Source organism: Somniosus microcephalus, chromosome 17 (genome assembly GCF_052327205.1).
Source record: "Somniosus microcephalus isolate GS21.2 chromosome 17, FLI_Smic_1.0, whole genome shotgun sequence".
Taxonomy (NCBI): Eukaryota; Metazoa; Chordata; class Chondrichthyes; order Squaliformes; family Somniosidae; genus Somniosus; species Somniosus microcephalus.
The window spans coordinates 32,678,178-32,697,170 of record NC_141003.1 but is presented as its reverse complement, the minus strand read 5'-3'; the positions used below and the strand labels follow the sequence as shown (position 1 = coordinate 32,697,170).

The 18,993-nt window shown below is 41.9% G+C and overlaps 1 protein-coding gene across 6 annotated transcripts in view; it reads left to right on the top strand.

Moving 5' to 3' along the window:
- LOC147105620 (kinesin-like protein KIF21A) overlaps positions 1–18,993 on the top strand; it is a 194,325-nt gene that overhangs the window by 107,360 nt on the left and 67,972 nt on the right. For 5 of the 6 annotated variants that reach the window (XR_015081534.1, XM_086010167.1, XM_086010166.1 and 2 more), the window contains exons 17-20: positions 1,077–1,145; positions 8,630–8,847; positions 12,497–12,644; positions 15,222–15,413. Coding sequence is in view for 5 of the 6 variants with exons in the window: in XM_086010167.1 (XP_085866293.1) it covers positions 1,077–1,145; positions 8,630–8,847; positions 12,497–12,644; positions 15,222–15,413 (627 nt within the window). In the remaining variant the exon portion in view is untranslated. The remainder of the gene's footprint in view (positions 1–1,076; positions 1,146–8,629; positions 8,848–12,496; positions 12,645–15,221; positions 15,414–18,993) is intronic. The other variant, XM_086010168.1, reaches the window with a different exon arrangement.

The following is an 18,993-nucleotide window of genomic DNA, read 5'->3' as shown; positions in this document are numbered from 1 at the left end:
TCAATCTGTATGAACATCAGATGCCATATCGGTCACTCATGAAATCTAAATAAGAGGGTTACAAATCTGTCCTGTCACCAGCTTGCTCAACTGCGCCCGTCTCTCTGTCCCCCCCACTTCCAGCTCCTCTGCACCTCCGACGATGTCGTGAGCAGCCTCCTCGGCATTTGTTAAAATCGCCAGGGATAGTGGGCCTCCTCTTGTCTTCCCTCTTATTGTGGGCTCTCTCTTTCCCTGCCATGAGGGACACAAGTGGAGTTTCGGCGAGATTGATGGAATGAGCGTGAAGAATCCACAACATAGAAGCTTCGAGGGAGACAAAGATGAAGTGAGGTGCCAATACCAAGGTGCCTCCCTGTGCATTGTTAGCTGTTGTCATTGCATAATAGTGAGAGCGAGTGTGAGGGGGTGGGGTGCATAATAGGATGGTGAAGTGATTCTGTACATAGAGAGAGGGATAGAGAAGTAAGGGTAAGTTGGGATGTGACGGAGCAGGTTGACAATGCAGAGTGCTGGTGATGAGAAGAGATGGGAAGCAGATTGAAGGTAAGTGTGATGTTATATTCACTTTTGCTGAGCGTAGCAGATCATTGAACCTTTTTCGGCACTGCACCCAGGTGCGTGAGCACAACGACCTTGTGCTTGCCTCCTCAGCAATTTGCAGCCAAGGCTGCCTTTGTCTGCTGAGGAGGCTTCCATCGGGAAGGAACAGAACATCCCTGCGCGCTCTTACTCCCTCCACAAGAGCATGGAGGGAGTCGTCATCAAAACGAGGAGCAGCCTCGGATCTTGCAGCAGTCATGTTAGAATCGCCAGTTTTCAGGAGCAGCAGAAAGGAAATGAAATGCAAAGCCTACATGGGCCCCTTAAAAGCACCTGAATCGAAGACGTCGACAGAGGCGAGCAGCAGCCCCGCACCCACTGATTGGGTCGGGTAGCGCGCACCGGGCTTAATGAGCCCAGTTAACTGAAAATTGTTATTTTGGAGCAGCAGGACCGGGACCCAACTCCAACCCACCACCTATGGCAAAATCGTGGCCTTAATTTTTAAAGTTTTTCTCTTTTTTTTTCTTCAGCATCAAATGAAACTTCTGGAAGCTAAGAAACGACAACAAGAAATAATCTTACGCCGAAAAACTGAGGAGGTGAGGCACTGTTCATTATTTGCACTGGTATAAGTCAAAACAATAATATTTATTCCAACTGATAGACGTAGCCCAATCTTGAACATGCTGAAAACCTATCTGAAACTTCAAACAGCAGTATTGATTGCAGCAGTTGAAAGGTTGAACAGTTATGCTAGAATGTAGTCCGATAAATGAATTCCATTGATGCATAAATCAAACCACCAGTTTAACAGATTACAAAAACCTCAAGCTTGCAATTAAGGTCATTCATGAAACAGTATGTATGGAAATAGTCATATCTTCAGTTCCTGTGCAGTGAATGTGAGTGAAGTTATAAATAAGTCATTGCTTTTACAGCATGGGGTTTATCAGTGTTGAAGAAAATATTGGTCAATCTATGCACAGTGAAGCAACCATTGCTATTTTCTGATTGAAAACTGTCTGTCAATTGTGTAAGAAGATGCAGTTTTTTCTTGCAAGGGAATTCTCAATTGGGCTGTTCGGTATCTTATTTTTTACAGCATGATCAGCACTGAATCACAAAGAATAGTCCATCGGTATAATCTTACCAGAGCCTACCTTTTATATAATTGTAACCTAGCTCTAATTGCTGACATTTTTGTTATAGTAAGTTTAGGAATGATATGTTCTGTTTGAAGCGGTTAGAGCATCTTTTAGATGATTTCTTTAATGCAGTACAGGCATTTAAATTGAGGAAACATTAACCCGGTATAAAAAAAATTGCTGTTGACCTGATCTATGATTAACAGAAAAGGTTTAGAGAAGTGACCAGGATGATTTCAGGCCTTGAGGGACTAAATTGTGAAGAAAGGCTCAAGCAACTAAATTTATTTTTGCTGGAGAAAAGTCTTCTGATGAGAGACATGACATAGGTCTTCAAAATAATGAAAGGTGTTGATATATGGTTAGAGTAAACAAGCTGAAACTTGGACAATGGACGCAAGACTGGAGAATACAAGTGTAAAATTCCCGAAGTTTGAGAATGTTAGATTAGAAAATCCTTTTTCATCCCCACAGGATAGTGGGTATGTGAAACAGACTTAGAAGGTAGTTAATTGGATCATTTGGCACATTTCAAAAGGGAGCTGGATTGATATCTATTGAGGATTATACTGCTTGATCTTTTTAGTGAGAGTAAGGGATGGAACTTAGTGGGATCAACAGGTGGTGTGGGAGGGAAGCCCACAATAGAATAATCATACATGGGTTCCAAATGGCCTATTCTCACTCTGGAGCTCTAAACCTATTTTAAATCACCTTATTTCGTGTTAAAACAGTGCTGAGAGATTTTGTTCAAAAATACAACAGTGGTAGTTTCTCTGTAAAATTAATGAATACACAGTGTTCCTAGCAAATTCTCGGTTCCAAAATTCCTTAATACATCAGTCAATATGTTAGTGATTTTCATTAATATTTTCCTCAAGTCCTTTCAACTTCAATATGTGGTTACTCTACCATTTTCTCTTGCATATTTTGCCATTCACTGTCATGCAAGTGCTTACAAGTTGAGCAGTAATGTTCATAAGAACATAAGCACGAACAAGCAGGAGTAGGCCATGCAGCCCCTCAAGCCTGCTCCGCCATTCAATAAGATCACGGCTGATCATCGACCTCAACACCACTTTCTTGCCCAATCTCCATATCCCTTGATTCCCCTAGAGTCCAAAAATCAATCTATCTCAGCCTTGAATATACTCAAAGACTCAGCATTCACAGCCCTTTGGGGCAGAGAATTCCAAAGATTCACAACCCTCTGAGTGAAGAACTTCTTCCTCATCTCAGTCTTAAATGGCCTACACCTTATCCTGAGACTATGCCCCCTAGTTCTAGACACTCCAGCTAGGGGAAACAACCTCTCAGTATCTACCCTGTCCATCCCCTTCAGAATCTTGTATGTTTCAATGAGATCACCTCTCATTCTTCTAAACTCCAGAGTGTATAGACCCATTCTATGCAATCTCTCATCCCAGGAATCAATCTAGTGAACCTTCATTGCACCACCTCCAAAGCAAGTATATCCTTCCTTAGATAAGGAGACCAAAACTGTGCACAGTATTCCAGGTGTGGTCTCACCAAGGCCCTGTACAATTGTAGCAAGACTTCCTTACTCTTATACTCCAACCCACTTGCAATAAAGACCAACATGCTATTTGCCTTCCTTATTGCTTGCTGTACCTGCATGCTAGCTTTCTGTGTTTCTTGCATGAGGACACCCAAATCTCTCTGAACACCAACATTTGAAAGTTTCTCGCCATTTAAAAAATAATTCTGTTTTTCTATTCTTCCTACCAAAGTGAATAACCTCACATTTCCATACATTATACTCCATTTGCCAACTTACTGCCCACTCACTTAGTCTATCTATATCCCTTTGCAGACTCTGTGTTCTCCTCACAACTTACTGTCCCACCTAGCTTTGTATCATCAGCAAACTTGGATACATTACACTCGGTCCCTTCATCTAGGTCATTAATATAGATTGTCAATAGCTGAGGCCCCAACACTGATACTTGCGGAACCCCACCAGTTACAACCTGCCAACCTGAACAAAATCTGTTTATCCCTACTCTCTATTTTCTGTCTGTTAACCAATCCTCTGTCCATGTTAATATATTACCCCCAACCCCATGAACCCTAATCTTGTGTAATAATATTTTATGTGGCACCTGATCGAATGCCTTTTGGAAATCCAAATATACTACATCCACTGATTCCCCTTTATCGACCCTGCTAGTTACATCCTCAAAAAAACTCCAATAAATTTGTCAAACACGATTCCCCTTTCATAAAACCATGTTGACTCTGCCTAATCATGTTATGATTTTCTAAGTGACTTGATACCACTTCCTTAACAATGGATTCCAGCATTTTCCTGACGACTGGTATCAGGCTAACTGGCCTGTAGTTCCTTTTTTTCTCTCCCTCCTTTAAAAGAATAGCGGTGTTAAATTTGCTACCTTCCAATCCACTGGGTCCATTCCAGAATCTAGGTAATTTTGGAAGATCAAAACCAATGCATCCACTATCTCTTCAGTCTAGGATGTAGGCTGTCCGGTCCAGGGGATTTGTCAGCTTTTAGTCCCATTAGTTTCTCTAGTACTTTTTCTCTACTTACATTAATTACATTTCTCTACTTATATTAATTACATCAAGTCCCTCACCCTCATTAGACCCTTGGTTCCCCACCATTTTTGGTGTGATTTTTGTATCTTCTACTGTGAAGACAGATACAAAATATTTGTTTAACGTTTCTGCCATTTCCTTATTCCCCATAATAATTTCTCCTTTCTCAGCCTCTAAGGGACCAACGTTTACGTTTGCTACTCTTTTTTCCTTTTTACATACTTGTCAAAACTCTTCCAATCTGCTTTTATATTTCTTACTAGCTTTCTCTCATTCTATTTTTTCTCTATCAATTTTTTGGGTCAACCTTTGCTGGTTTCTGAACCTCGCCTTATCCTCAGGCTTACTATTATTCTTTGCAACATTATCAGCTTCTTCTTTCAATCTAATGCTATCCTTAACTTCTTCAGTTAGCCACGGTTGGATCACTTTTCCCGTGGAGTTTTTGTTAATGGAATGTATTTTTGTTGAGAATTATCAAATATTTCTTTAAATGCTAGCCACTGCTTATCTACCGCCATACCTTTTAATCTATTTTTCCAACCTACCTTAGCCAACTTTTCCCTCATACCTAAGTAATTGGCTTTATTTAAGTTTAAGAGTCTAGTTTGGGACTTAGGCAAGTCACTCTCAAAATTAATGTAAAATTCTATCCGCCCTATGATCACTCTGCCCCAGAGGATCCTTTACTGTGAGATTGCTAATTAACCCTGTCTCATTACACAATACAAGATTTAAAGTAGTCTATTCCCTGGTTGGTACCATGACACATTGTTCTAGGAAACTGTCCCGAATACATTCCATGAACTCGTCCTCCAGACTACCTTTGCCAATTTGATTTGTCCAATCTATATGAAGATTAACGTCCCCCCAAGGTTATTGCATTACCTTTGTTGCAAGCTCCGACTATCTCTTAATTAATATTCTGTCCAACGGTATAGCTACTGTTAGGGGGCCTATTTACTACTCTACCAATGTTTTCTGACCCTTGTTGTTTCTTATCTCCACCCATACTGATTCTACTTCCTGATCTTCCAAGCCGCGATCCTTTCTCGCTACTGTCCTTATGTCATCCTTTATTATCAGGGCTACTTCCCCTCCTTTTCGAAACGTCAAGTAGCCTGGAACATTTAGTTCCCAACCTTGGCCACCTTGCAACCATGTCTCTGTAATGGCTATCAGATCAAACCCATTTATCTCTATTTGTGCCACTCGTTTGTCTATCTTGTTACGAATGCTTCGTGCGTTCAGATGAAGGGCCTTTAATTAAAAAATTTTACCATTATTCCCTGCTTTGACCTTATTCTCTGCTGCACTGCTACCATTAAACACTCTATCCCTTTCTGTCACACTCTGCTTATTTTTAGCCAAATCGCTACACTGCTCTGTTGCCTTGATCTTTCTCTTTCGATTTCTAAATTTCCCCTCACCTGACCCCTCCCCCTCCCTTTTTTAGTTTAAAGCCCTATCTACAGCCCTAGTTATTCGATTCGCCAAGAAGCTGGTCCCAGCCCAGTTTAAGTGGAGCCCATCCCGACGGAACAGCTCCTTCTTTCCCCAGTACTGGTGCCAGTGCCCCATGAATTGAAACCCCTTTTTCCCACACCACTCTTTGAGCCATGCATTTAACTCTCTGAACTGCTTGACCCTATGCCAATTTGCACGTGGCTTAGGTAGTAATCCAGAGATTACCCTTGTGGTTCTGCTTATTAATTTAGAACCAAGCTCCTCAAACTCCCTCAGCAGATCCTCATTCTTAGTTCTACCTATGTCGTTGGTTCCTACATGGACCATGACAACTGGATCCTCCCACTCCAAATTCTTCCCCAGCCGCGAGGAGATATCTTTAACCCTGGCACCGAGCAGGCAACACAGCCTTTGGGACTTTTTCACGGCTGCAGAGAACAGTATCTAACCCCCTGACTATACTATCCCCTACTACTACCACCGCATTCCTTCCTTCTCCCCCCACTTGGATGGCCCCCTGTACCACAGTGCTGTGGTCAGTTTGCCAATCCTCCCTGCAGTCCTTTTCCTCATTCATACAGCTAGAAAGTACCTTGTACCTGTTGAACAAGGTCCAGGGCTGAGGCTCCTACATCACTACATCCTGGGTCCCCATACCTTCCTGACTCTCAGTCACATCCTCCTGTCCCTGACCACTGACTAACTCTAAAGTACTACTTAACCTAAAGGGTGTGACTGCCTCCTGGAACAAAGTGTCCAGGTCACTCTCCCCCCTCCCTGATGCATCGCAATGTCTGCAGCTCGTACTCCAGCTCAACAATTCTTTGAGTTGCAGACACTTACTGCAGATGTGGTTGCGCAGGATAGCGATGCTCTCCACAGACTCCCACATGCTGCAGTTACAACACACCCCCTGCCATCTCTAATCTTGTTTTATTTATTAATTAATTAGTTGAAGATTTTATTCAATCGCTATTTTAGATTTATTTATTTTATTTAGCTTAAGCTATTAATTTAATAAGTACTAAAGTTATAGTTTCTCTGCTCTTAATTTAATCCCCTTTAACTTTGAGAGCAAAAAGAGCTGTGATATTCACCAATCAATCACCTACCTGCTCTCTTGTGACATCACTCTTTGATGTTTTTGAATCGGAGCCTTGCGTTGCCGCTGCTTTAATTCAGGTCCGCTCTCGGGCAGCTCTTTATCCTCTCGCCGCTGCTTCGTGAAGTTTTTATTCATAAAAATTAGAACACCAATGGAGCACACTGGAAAATGTGAAGTTGCATCACAGTTTGAGAATTATTCTTTTGTTTTGTGCTGTATTACAATGAAGTGTCCTCTTAAAGAGCTAATGGCATTTTGAAGTGTATCGTACCCTCATTGCTTACCATAACTTAAAATCAAGTTCCATTAGGGGATCAATCCAACCATTTTCCCCCTCTTCAATCTGTCTTCAGGTCAATGAAGTGACCAATGTAAAAACAAATTAATGTACCTGTACAATATATAAGTTATTGTTCAGGAATCCTCAACCTGCTTGATGTAAAATGATCATTTAAGTTAATCAATACATCCATTTGCTTAATAGTTTCAAAATATTTTTGTAATAAGTTATTGATGATCCTCGTACGACTGGTGCAAATTGATGTATAGAGTTCATAAAATCTGCACCAGATTATTTTGAGTTGGATTTCATTTAGAGAGAAAAGTTAATTTCCTAAAGGGTAATTGATGAAATGCTACTTTCTATGACCAGATCTTTCTGGTGTTTTTTTAATGTAAGTATTATAGTGGTTCATTGTAATTTTGGGTACCAAGGATAAATTAAACACATCAAATATTTTTGTAATCTTCCATATTTTAAAATTCTCAAATTTACAGTAAACTTTTAATTTTGAAATGGCTAAACTTAATGAAAAGGCGTTGATAAATTAAAATTATAGCTCTTGATTGCTGTGGCTAGCTGAGCCATAGAGCCCACTAAGGTCAAAGGTTCAATTTCCAGTCTGCTGAGTTAGTTGAACTCTGCCAGGATGGTAATATAAGCACAATATTGACCTCCACACTATTGGATCAGGGAGGGGAAATCTATTAGGGTGCTCGAACCTGACTGTAATTCTAGCACAGATCACTGGATAGAACATTTCTGATGGGGCCAGTATCAGATATGGCTATGAAATCTCTAAAGTTTAATAGTCTGCTAACACTTGGTATCAAACCTTCCACATGAATAGATATTGCCACTTGAGTAAGGTACCAGACGGTATATGTGGAACCATACCCGAGTTAAGAAGTCGATGGCCTCGAGAGGAGGGGAGAATATTGGCATGGATGGAAAAAAAATTGTTGAACAGAAGACTTAAGCTGATTAAAATTCATATTTGCTCAAGAAACCATGTTAATTTGCTTTTTAAAAACCTTATGTGATCTTGTACAGAGCTTTATATCCTCCTCATACCTGTGTGCCGTGAATTGTAAGTACTCATTGAATAAGTCTATTGTACCAGCCATGTTATCCGCAGTTCTGCTCCAAATTTTTGAGCATAGTTTTAAGGATGTGTGCAATTAATAACCATGGCCGAGAAGTTCTGTTTGGCTGCAAGTTTAAAGTCAATGAGAAATTAGACCTATGCCATTTGATTCAGTATGAATGGTAGCATTGATGTGTATCATGACCTGTATTGGCTTATGGGTTGTCTGTTATTTTATGTTGAAATGCTGAAGATTCGAGAGGTGATGCGAGTGTTATCCAGCAATTACACCCACTGTTTGTATGTTAACATTTTCGATAATTGTTATGGTTATGTTTGGACCATAAGAGTTGAAAGTCTGTTTTGGAGTCTTGTATATCTTCTTTGTTGCTCAAGGCCTGCAATATTATTATCTTTAGGTTACAGCCCTTCGAAAGCTATCAAAGTCTATGTCAGATAAAGTGGCTGGACGAGTGAGTCGTAAAATGAGCTTACCAGACCCTATTTCAGAGCCACCATCCCACACGAGTATTTATGAACATGATCGATCAACTGCCAGCTTCAGTGGCCCACATAAAGGGAGGACTCTTACTTCTAGGACCCTGGCTACTCCAGCAGACAAAACAAATGAGATGAGGTATTTTTGGTGCTATTTTCAGTCTTGGTAGGTTTTCTAAATGAAGAACAAAGTAATAATGCATAATGTAGTTTTGTGATTTTTTTTTTTTTTTAGTTGCCAGAGCTCCCAAAATGGTTTAATGCACCATGTTATGATGCAAACAGATGGACCAGAAATATTCTGGTTTTAATCCCTGGTCTGTGCTCAAACGGTTCATTTCACCCAGGTAACTTTGGCGATGAAAAATTTGGTCTGTCCTGGGCTAAGGAGGGTGGAATTATTCTGGATTCTCGCTTCTTATTGCTATCCAGTATCCATGTTGTTAAACATATGTGGTTCAAGGAGAGAGTGTAGGATCAGACTTTACTGCTGTCCTCATAATTAAATAGCCAGAATTTCATTGTTTCAGATACCATTTAAGAATTGGAATTTGGTATCTGAGGACTGCTGGTACCCATGATGCTCCTAATCCACCATGAGTTGCTACCTTCACAAGGAAGAAAAGAACAAACTTGTATTATTTACCATCTTATTTCATTTTCAGGACATCCCAAAACACTTCACGTGCCGTGAATTACTTTTTGTAATGTAGTCATTGGCTGCTATCTTTGCTTATAAAACAATTTCCAGACAGCAAGATCCCACTAACCGCACGAGATGAATTACCAATGGATCTGTTTTTGGCAGTGTTGGCTGAGGGAAGAATGTTGGTCAGATCACTGGATGAACACCCTGCTACTCAAATAGTGACATGGCCATCAAATTGGACTCATTTTAATGTCTCATTTGTAAGATGTAACCTCTGATACCGTACTCTCTGTATTGCACTGAAATGTCAGTCTAGATTACATGCTCGGGTCCTGGAATGAGTCTTGAACCCAAAACCTTCTGACTCGGGAGTGCTACGAGCTGAGCCAAGCTAATGCTAAGGGGAAAGGTAGACACTGAAAAAACATGAGGGTGTATCATCCTTGTCTAAGTAAATTGAATTTTCAATAGTTAAAAGGGGGGGATGTGGTGCTCCCAAAATACTTCCATCAGAGTTTTGGGATGAAATATAAACTCCTGTAATTAAAAGGATTCTTCTTTTTAGATTAATACCACTAAGTCACCAGGCCTGATGATCTAAGCTGCAGAATATTGAGGGAGGTTAGTGATAAAAGAGCAGAGATTCTAATCCATAATTTTCAAATTCTGAGGTATGTGCGGTCCAAAGATGTGCGGGTTAGGTTGATTGGCCATGATAAAAATTGACCCTTAGTGTTAGGGGGGATTAAATACGTGGGGTTACGGGGATAGGGCTTGGGTGGGATGGCTGTCGGTGTAGGGACCGGGTGCTAGGGTTTGGATGATCAGCCATGATCTCGTTGAATGGCGGAGCAGGCTCGAAGGGCCGAATGGCCTACTCCTGCTCCTATCTTCTATGTTTCTATGTAATAAATTGTACCAAATGGCTGGAGGGTTGTGAATATTACACCTTTCAAAAAAAAAAAGGAACTGGAATGAGCTGGGTAATTACAGGCGAGTGAACCTTACGTCAGTAGTAAGTACATTATTAAGTCAATATTGAGGGATAACCCAAGTAACAGAAAGATAAGGGCTAATGAAGGATGTTAAACACTGATTTGTAAGGGGCAGGTCATGCATAAATTGGCTAATTTAAGCATATTGAGAAAATTACTAAGCATAGGATGGGAATGACTTTAGTCATGTGGTATATTTGGACATTGAAAGTGTTTGAACTCTCATATGTTGTGAAAAGTAAGGTTCGTGGTTTTGAAGATGAAGTAGTGGCTTGAAAAGAGGGGTGGGTAAAGGGAAAAGTGGAGAATAGGAGTAAATGAATGTCTCTTGGAATGGTGTTATATAGCTCGCATGTGTCCTGGAAATATGTGTTGGAACTGTTAGAAACATCTGGCATACTCCAAGGTTTCTAAGTCAGTACAAAGGACCACTCCTGTAAGTGAGTCCTTGCTCCCTACAAACCAAATCGTGACCTTATTATATCTAGTACTGTAACATCTGCAGTGTTTGAATAGAACACTCTCACTAGGGTAAGTTACCACTGGAAATGACCCAAACCTCTTTGTGTTCGTCTTGGAATAATGAGAATCAATCTCCGAACCTGTGACTTAGACTATGGCCTACAAATCAGGTTTTGTTTTTAGAAGTAATTACTAAACAGTCGCAAAATATTTACCCAGCAGGTTCCACTACCTTACAGTCTATCAGGGATGTTGGTTAGACTGCAGTTAGGATTCTTTTGGGCACCCCACTATAGAAAGGATATTAAGTTATGGAAAACATTTGTTGTAGATTTACTAAAGTTATATTAGGGCTGGTTGGATCAAGTTATATTGGCAGGCTAACAAACAACTAGGACTGTATTCACAAGAGCAGAAATAGTTAGTGAAATCTAATAGAAATGTTAAGTTTTGTACAGTAATGAGAGGATAAATAGTGGAAGATTATTTCTACTGGTAAATTGATAATGAGGATATAAACGTGGTTAATAAAAATACAAGAGAAGGTATTTTTCCACACGGGAGTTGTAGAATAGAATACTTTACCACATGGTTTTTGAAGCTGAGTCAGTCCATGAATTGGATAAACACTTGAAAAATATTACAAGTTATGGGGAATGAGGAGAGCTCTGTTGGGGAGATATACATTGCCCAAATACCAAAATAAATGACCTCGCGTGTGACCTAAAGAACCGCCAAGAAGACAGAAGAGAAACAAAAATCACCTGGAAAAGTCATCTTGGAGCCATGCCACATATGTTCTGAAAAAGTGGAATTGAGTAATGACGTGTAGTGTGTATATTATGGGAAATTAATACCAGTAAGCAGCATTGCAAAATGAGAAATCGTTTTGGTCAAATCTATTGAAAAGTGAAGGGGCTTCTTCTCTAGGTGTGGAATATAAAAGCAAGGAAGTACTGTGTACTGCAGTTACACAGAATGCTGGTTTAGATTTCATTCAGTTCGGGCACCTGATTTTAAGAAGGAGGTATTGGCTTTGGAGGGAGACTAGCAGCAATTCACCAGTTTGGTTTCTGAGATGCAAGGACTTGGCAATTATGAGAGGCTGAGTGAACTCACGTTATATTTCATGGTGAAGAAGTGATTCAATTGAGGTGTTTAAAAATAATGAAAGGAATTGACCAGATCGACAATGAGCTGTATTAGACTCTTCCTTCTACTAAAGGAATCCAGAACAAGGGGGCACAAGAAAATTAGAACTAAATTAAAAGTGAATCCAGAAACAATTTCTCCACACAAAGTAAACTGAAAATGTGTAATGCATACTCCCTGAAGGCCCAAAAATGCAGCAGCATTTGAAGTGTTTAAAAAGGAGACATACTTATGGGGAGATGGGCACTTGAGGCATGGGTCTCATCGGAAGGATAAAAGGATTAAGATTAAAATGTTGCAGCTGCCATGGCTAACAAGCTGGTGGAGTAGGCTCAATAGGCCAAATGGTTGCATGCTGTTTTTTATGGTCCATTAATTCGATGTATAAATAATTCAAACTCTTGAACACTCCCTTAGAAATAATTAAGTGAAATTAGCAATAACAATAGTGACTACCAACTTTAAACAAGTTTGTATATCAGATCATATGAGATTGTGTGGGCTAACAATTTGATTCTGATCAATTGTAGGAAGAAGTACCAGAGGAAAATTACAAGTAGATATACTTCTAGAGCAGCCAGAATGAAATGGCAGTCACTTGAACGTAGAGTTACTGAAATCATCATGCAGAGGATGACTATTGCTAACATGGAAGCTGACATGAATCGACTTCTCAAAGTAAGAATGATCTCTCCGCCGTCTTTCTTCCACCTCCCCCCCAACTTGAAAATTAGAAATGGAAGTATTTTTTTTTTTCAGCAAATACGATCTGGTTAGGTTACTTGATACTTTCATTTTTCTTTCAGACAACAGGATGATGTGTACTCTTAAATGCTAAATTTTCCATATTTCTATTTAACTCCTTCTGTATGGTACTTGACCCTTTTTTGAAGGTGACACTAATCTGTAAAAACTTGCTATAAATTGATCATGGTTAACTATTAACAAACTTGGTATATGTTGCTTTCAGAAATCACTCTTGGAAGGATGGGTATTAATTGTTGCATGAAAGCAGCTGGTGTGACGTGTCATCAAAAAAGTCAGGTTTATGAAGTTAAAATAAACTGATCGCTTGCTCTTTAGATTTTAATTATTATAGAGAACTGATCTTGCCAACTATTTTTAATGATTAAAATTACATTGGCAATTTGAGGCTGGTGAGCTGTTTTGCTTGTATGCTTTGAATACTTACCTGATTTGCAAATGCAAATGGCACAAAACGTATTTAATGTGAGCAAGCACTGAAAATGTGGCTCTGTTAGCAATGCTGTGAAAAGAACAGTTTTTTTTTTACTGTACTGCAGCTGTGCCAATACATTTGTCTTAATTTTTCTTAGCCTCTTTCTCATATCAAGCATGCTTAATTTACCTTTGCGTGTTCTCTGACTCGCTTTGTCTTTTTCCCTCCCTCTCTTACCTTGTTGACATTTTTGATGAGACGGTTTCAGTGGTGCTTTGCATTTCTCCTTATAATACATTTGCTGCTTTTCTTAGGCAGTCCCTCGGAACCGAGGATGACTTGCTTCCACGTTAAAAATGAGTTCTCGGGTGACTGATGAGTCCAATGCGGGACCTACAGTCTCTGTCACAGGTGGGGCAGACGGTGATTGAAGGAGTAGGTGGGTGGGGTGCTTGGGTTGACATGCGCTCCTTGCGCTGTTTGCGCTTGGCTTCCGCTTGCTCCCGGCAAAGAGACTCGAGGTGTTGGGTGCCTTCCCGGATGCTTCTCCTCCACTTTGTGCGGTCTTGGGCCAGGGATTCCCAGGTGTCGGTGGGGGTGTTACACTTTTTCAAGGAGGTTTTGAGGGTGTCCTTGAAGCGTTTCTTCTGCCCACCTGGGCCTCTCTTGCCGTGCTGGAGCTCCAAGTAGAGCGCTTGTTTTGGGAGTCTCGTATCGGGCATGCGGACAATGTGACCTGTCCATCGGAGCTGACCGAGCGTGGTCAAAGCTTTGATGCTGGGGATGTTGGCCTGAGCAAGAACACTGACGTTGCGCCTATCCTGCCAATGGACCTGCAGGATCCTGCGGAGGCAGCGTTGGTGGTACCTCTCCAGTGCTTTGAAGTGCCTGCTGTACAGGGTCCATGTCTGAGGCATACAGCAGGGCGGGCATCACTGCTGCTCTGTAGACCATGAGCTTAGTGCCGGGTTTGAGGTCCTGGTCTTCAAACACACACTTCCTCAGGCGACCAAAGGCTGCACTGGCACACTAAAGGCGGTGCTGGACTTCGTCGTCGACGTCTGCCCTTGTTGACAGTCGGCTCCCGAGGTATGGAAAGTGGTCCACGTTGTCCATGGCCTTGTAGTGGATTTTGATAATCGGGGGGTGGTACTGTGTGGCGGGGGCAGGTTGGTAGAGGACCTTTGTCTTACGGATGTTTAGTGTAAGGCCCATGCTCTCGTACGCTTTGGTGAAGGTGTTGATGATGGCCTGGAGCTCGACCTCCGAGTGAGTGCAGACGCAAGTGTCGTCTCTCCATCGTCTCTTGACAAGCTGAATAGATAGAGAAAAATTTGTACAGGAGTGTGTAGATGATAAAACAATCCATAGCATCAATGAGGAAACTGAGTCTTTGAGCGCAGACGCAAGCATCGTTGCTATCTCTCCATTATCAGCAGTTTTAAAAAGAAAATTACTGCAAAGCCAGGGTTTGCAGGTAGCTAATCATAATTTTCAGATGAGAGGGTGGAAGATTCGAGCCTGTTGCAGGAGAGTCGGCCTACAGGTGAGGCCGGATCCTGCTGTGGTTCATAACTGGCTGACTGGTTGAGTAGTGAATGCCATTGATTTTCTTTTTTATACATTTATTTTGAATGTGTTTGTGTGCAGTTGAAGAAAAATGTACAAATCTGAAAGAATTTAAAACTAACTTCTGGGAAGGTATTTTTATGTGCTACTGATCAGACACTAAAGTAAGCCAACAAACGCTTACATTGAAATCAGTAGGAACAATATATTTATGTGCTACAAAAGCAAAATACTGTAGATGCTGGAAATCTGAAATAAAAACAGAAAATGCTGGAAATACTCAGCAGGTCAGGCAGCATATGTAGAGAGAGAAACAGAGTTAACGTTTCAGGTCGATGACGAAGGGTCATCGACCTGAAACGTTAACTCTGTTTCTCTCTCTACATATGCTGCCTGACCTGCTGAGTATTTCCAGCATTTTCTATATTTATGTGCTATATTTGTGAGAATGTAGTTGATTCCCTCGCCCCCGCAAATGCTTACCTGTTTCACTGTTTATTTTACAGCAACGTGAAGATCTGACAAAAAGATGTGACAAGCTGAATAGGCGGAGAGAAAAATTTGTACAGGAGTGTGTAGATGATAAAACAATCCATAGCATTAATGAGGAAACTGAGTCTTTGAGTGCAAATATTGATTACATTAATGATAGCATTTCAGAATGCCAGGCCAATATCATGCAGATGGAGGAAGCAAAGGCAAGTCAATTTTGTAATTATTCCTTACTGTTGTACTTATTGGGGAAAATAAAAGTCCTGAAACATCTATACATAAATCTAACTACCAGATAGCTGCCTTAATTGCATTGTACAATTCTTCCATACCAACAAATATAGAACAAATGTGTGTCCTATTTTCTATCACCTGCCTCTTCAGAGACCCCATCGGTAATTCTTGGGTCTGACCTAAAGGCATACTTGTTGTGTCCGAGGATCAATAATACTCAGACTGCAGGAGAACAATAAAACAGGTATTTACTGAACAGAGAGTAATTCAAGACTGAAATACAGAAGCCTGCTATGGCTTTATATACAGGGGTGGTCACTGCCGGTACTGCAGTATAGAATCAGTTCTTCTCTTAAAGGCACATACACAATAATACTGTATATTGTTCTGGGTGCACTTAGCTGACAATTACCAGTATGAAGGTAATAGTAAGGTGTCCACAGACTCTGCCTTAAATTGAGCCTTGGAGGACTGACATTTGGAGAAGGGCAGAGTTACTGGAGGCTTTTGGTGGATAAATTTGTCATTCTTGTTAACCAAGAGGTGATGTTCCATAAAGCTGGGATTCTAAAACTTCAGGATGGTCACTTTGTACCTTCTCAGTACTGATAGGATATGTTTGATAGAACTGGTAGGGATTCAGTGGGTGCAAAATAAGGAATGCTGAGCATGATGCAGTGAATGTACGGGAGGACTCTTCACCCATACAGGGTAGCAGTGTTCTGCAGTTGTCATCCTGTCTCTCCTCCCTCCCTCCCCTTTCTCCACCACCCCCCCCCCCCCCCCCCCCCCCGCCATTTTTACTCCCTGAAGTTCAAGACGCCCAGACTCTGGTGCACAACTGCTTTAGCCACCTAGTGTCAGATAACTACCAGCTTTTCTCCACAATCAACACTCTCCAAAGACCTCTTCCCTGCCCTATTCACTCCCACCTCCAAGTGTGAGAAGCTCATGGATTTTGTCACTAGAATTGAGACCATTTGTTCAGCTGCCTTTTCTGGTTGCCACCAGCCCTGAACCTGCGCATCTCCTTAGTTTCTCTCCTATCTTCCCACTTGCCCTCTGAGTTCATCTTGTCCATGACATCTACCTCATGCTCCCCTGACTCTATTCCCACTGTACTGCTGACCGCACAACTTCCCTTCCTAGCCCACATGTTAGCTGACATTTTAAATGATTCACCTTAGTTACTGTCCCCCTCCCTTTCAAAACTGCCATCATCTCGACCTACCTTTGATCTCTGTCCTTGCAAACTATCGTCCCAACTGTAATCTACCTTTCCACTCACGTTCTTGAGCGCGTTGTTGCCTCCCAAATCTGTGCCCATCTTTCTAGCAACTCCATCTTTGAATCTCTCCATTTGGGTTTCTGCCCCTGCCAGAACACTGAAATGGCCCTAACCAAAGTCACAAATGAGTGAGAAAAATGCATTATTACCCCTCGTCGTCCCAGACTTCTCTGCAGTTTTTGACGTGGTTGACTACGCCATCCTTCTCCAATGCTCCTTCTCCAATGTGCCTCTCTTGTCCAGCTCAGAGGGACTACCCTTGTTTGGTTCTGCTCTTGCCTATCTAATTATAACCAGGACATCTCCAGCAATGGTTTCTTTTCCTGCCCCAGCACCATTACTTCCAGCATCTCCCAAAGATCTATTGTTGCCTCCCTCCCCTTCCATCTGCATTTTCCCCTTTGGCCACATCAGCTGCAGACATTGAGTCAGCTTCCACACGTATGCTGATGATATTGAGCTCTACCTCTCCACCACATCTCTTAAACCCTCCACTGCCTCTGCATTGTCAGTCTGGTTGTTCGACATCCAGTCTTGGATGAGCCACAGTTTCCTCCAGTTAAACAATGGGAATTGAAGCCATAGTCTTTAGCATCCACCACAAACTCCATATACTCTCTGCTGATTTCATCTCCCTCTTTGGCCACGGTTTCGGGGGAGAACCAGACTGTTCACAACTTCTGCATCCTATTTGACCTGGAACTGAGTTTTCCACCCCATATCCTCCATCATAGATGGTCTAATTCCACATCTAACAATGTGTGCTTCTGCCCTTACCTCAGCCCATTTGCTGCTCAAACTCTCATCCATCCTGTGTAATCTCCAAAGTTGACCATTCCAGTACTTTCCCAGCTGGCCTCCCTTCCATCACCCTTAAGAACTTGCAGCTCATCTAAAAGTCTGCAGCTCTTACCCTATTCCGCCCCACCCTGGGAATCCCTGGCCCAAGACCGCACAAAGTGGAGGAGAAGCATCCGGGAAGGCGCCGAACACCTAGAGTCTCTTCGCCGGGAGCAAGCGGAAGCCAAGCGCAAGAAGCGCACGTCAACCCAAGCACCCCACTCGCCCGCCCCTTCAATCACCATCTGCCCCACATGTGACAGAGACTGTAGGTCCCGCATTGGACTCATCAGTCACCTGCGAACTCATTTTTAATGTAGAAGCAAATCATCCTCGGTTCCGAGGGACTGTCTAAGAAGGGGCAGCACGTTGGCATAGTGGTTAGCACTGTTGCCTCACAGCGCCAGGGACCCGGGTTCGAATCCGGCCTCGGGTGATTGTCTGTGTGGAGTTTGCACATTCTCCCCGTGTTTGCGTGGGTTTTCTCCGGGTGCTCCGGTTTCCTCCCACAGTCCAAAGATGTGCGGGTTAGGATGATTGGCTATGATAAATTGACCCTTAGTGTTAGGGGGATTAAATACGTGGGGTTACGGGGATAGGGTGGGATATGTGTCGGTGCAGGCTCGATGGGCCGAAATGGCCTCTATCTGCACTGTGGGGTTTCTGTGATTCTGTGAAGAGAAGATTCCGCCCCACTCCTCACTGGCCTACATTCTCATCCTTGCGTTTAAATTGCTTCATGGCCCCGCTCGTCTGACTCTGTAACCTCCAAGTCCTACAACGCCCCCACCCCTCCTGAATACTCGGTTACTTCGACTGGCCTGTTGTGCATCGTCCCTCCCTATCATTGGTGGTTGTGTCTTCAACCACCTAGGCCCCAAGCTCTGGAATTCCCTTCTTGAACCTCTCCGCTGCCCTCTTTTTAAGGTCATTCTTAAAATTCACCACCTTGACCAAATTCTTCATCACCCCCCTAATATATTCTCCTTTGATTCAGCAATTATTTTTTCCTTGTGCCTCTGAAGCACCTTGGGACATTTTTTGTTGCATTAAAGGTGCTATACAAATGCAAGTTATTATGCAAACAAAACAAGTGGTACGATGAGTAGGAATATTGACACCCCAGGCTATGCCAGCTAGTTTTTAAATGACCCTTGTAATAGTGATTTTAGTTGATGATGGTTAAACATAAATTGCTGCCTCCACATGCTGAATCTGACTGTCACAGGATGATGCACAATTTGATATTTGGTGCTCCTGTAATACAAGTGGAAAGCAGTCACTGGCTTCGGGTTAGGTTTTAGAAGATGCTTTGCTGGATAATATTTGATAGCCTGCAGATTTCTTGTTTGCAGTTTATTCAATTCTTAAGTGTTAGTCTCTTGAGGAAGGATATCATCTATTCAGCTATACTTTCTTAACGC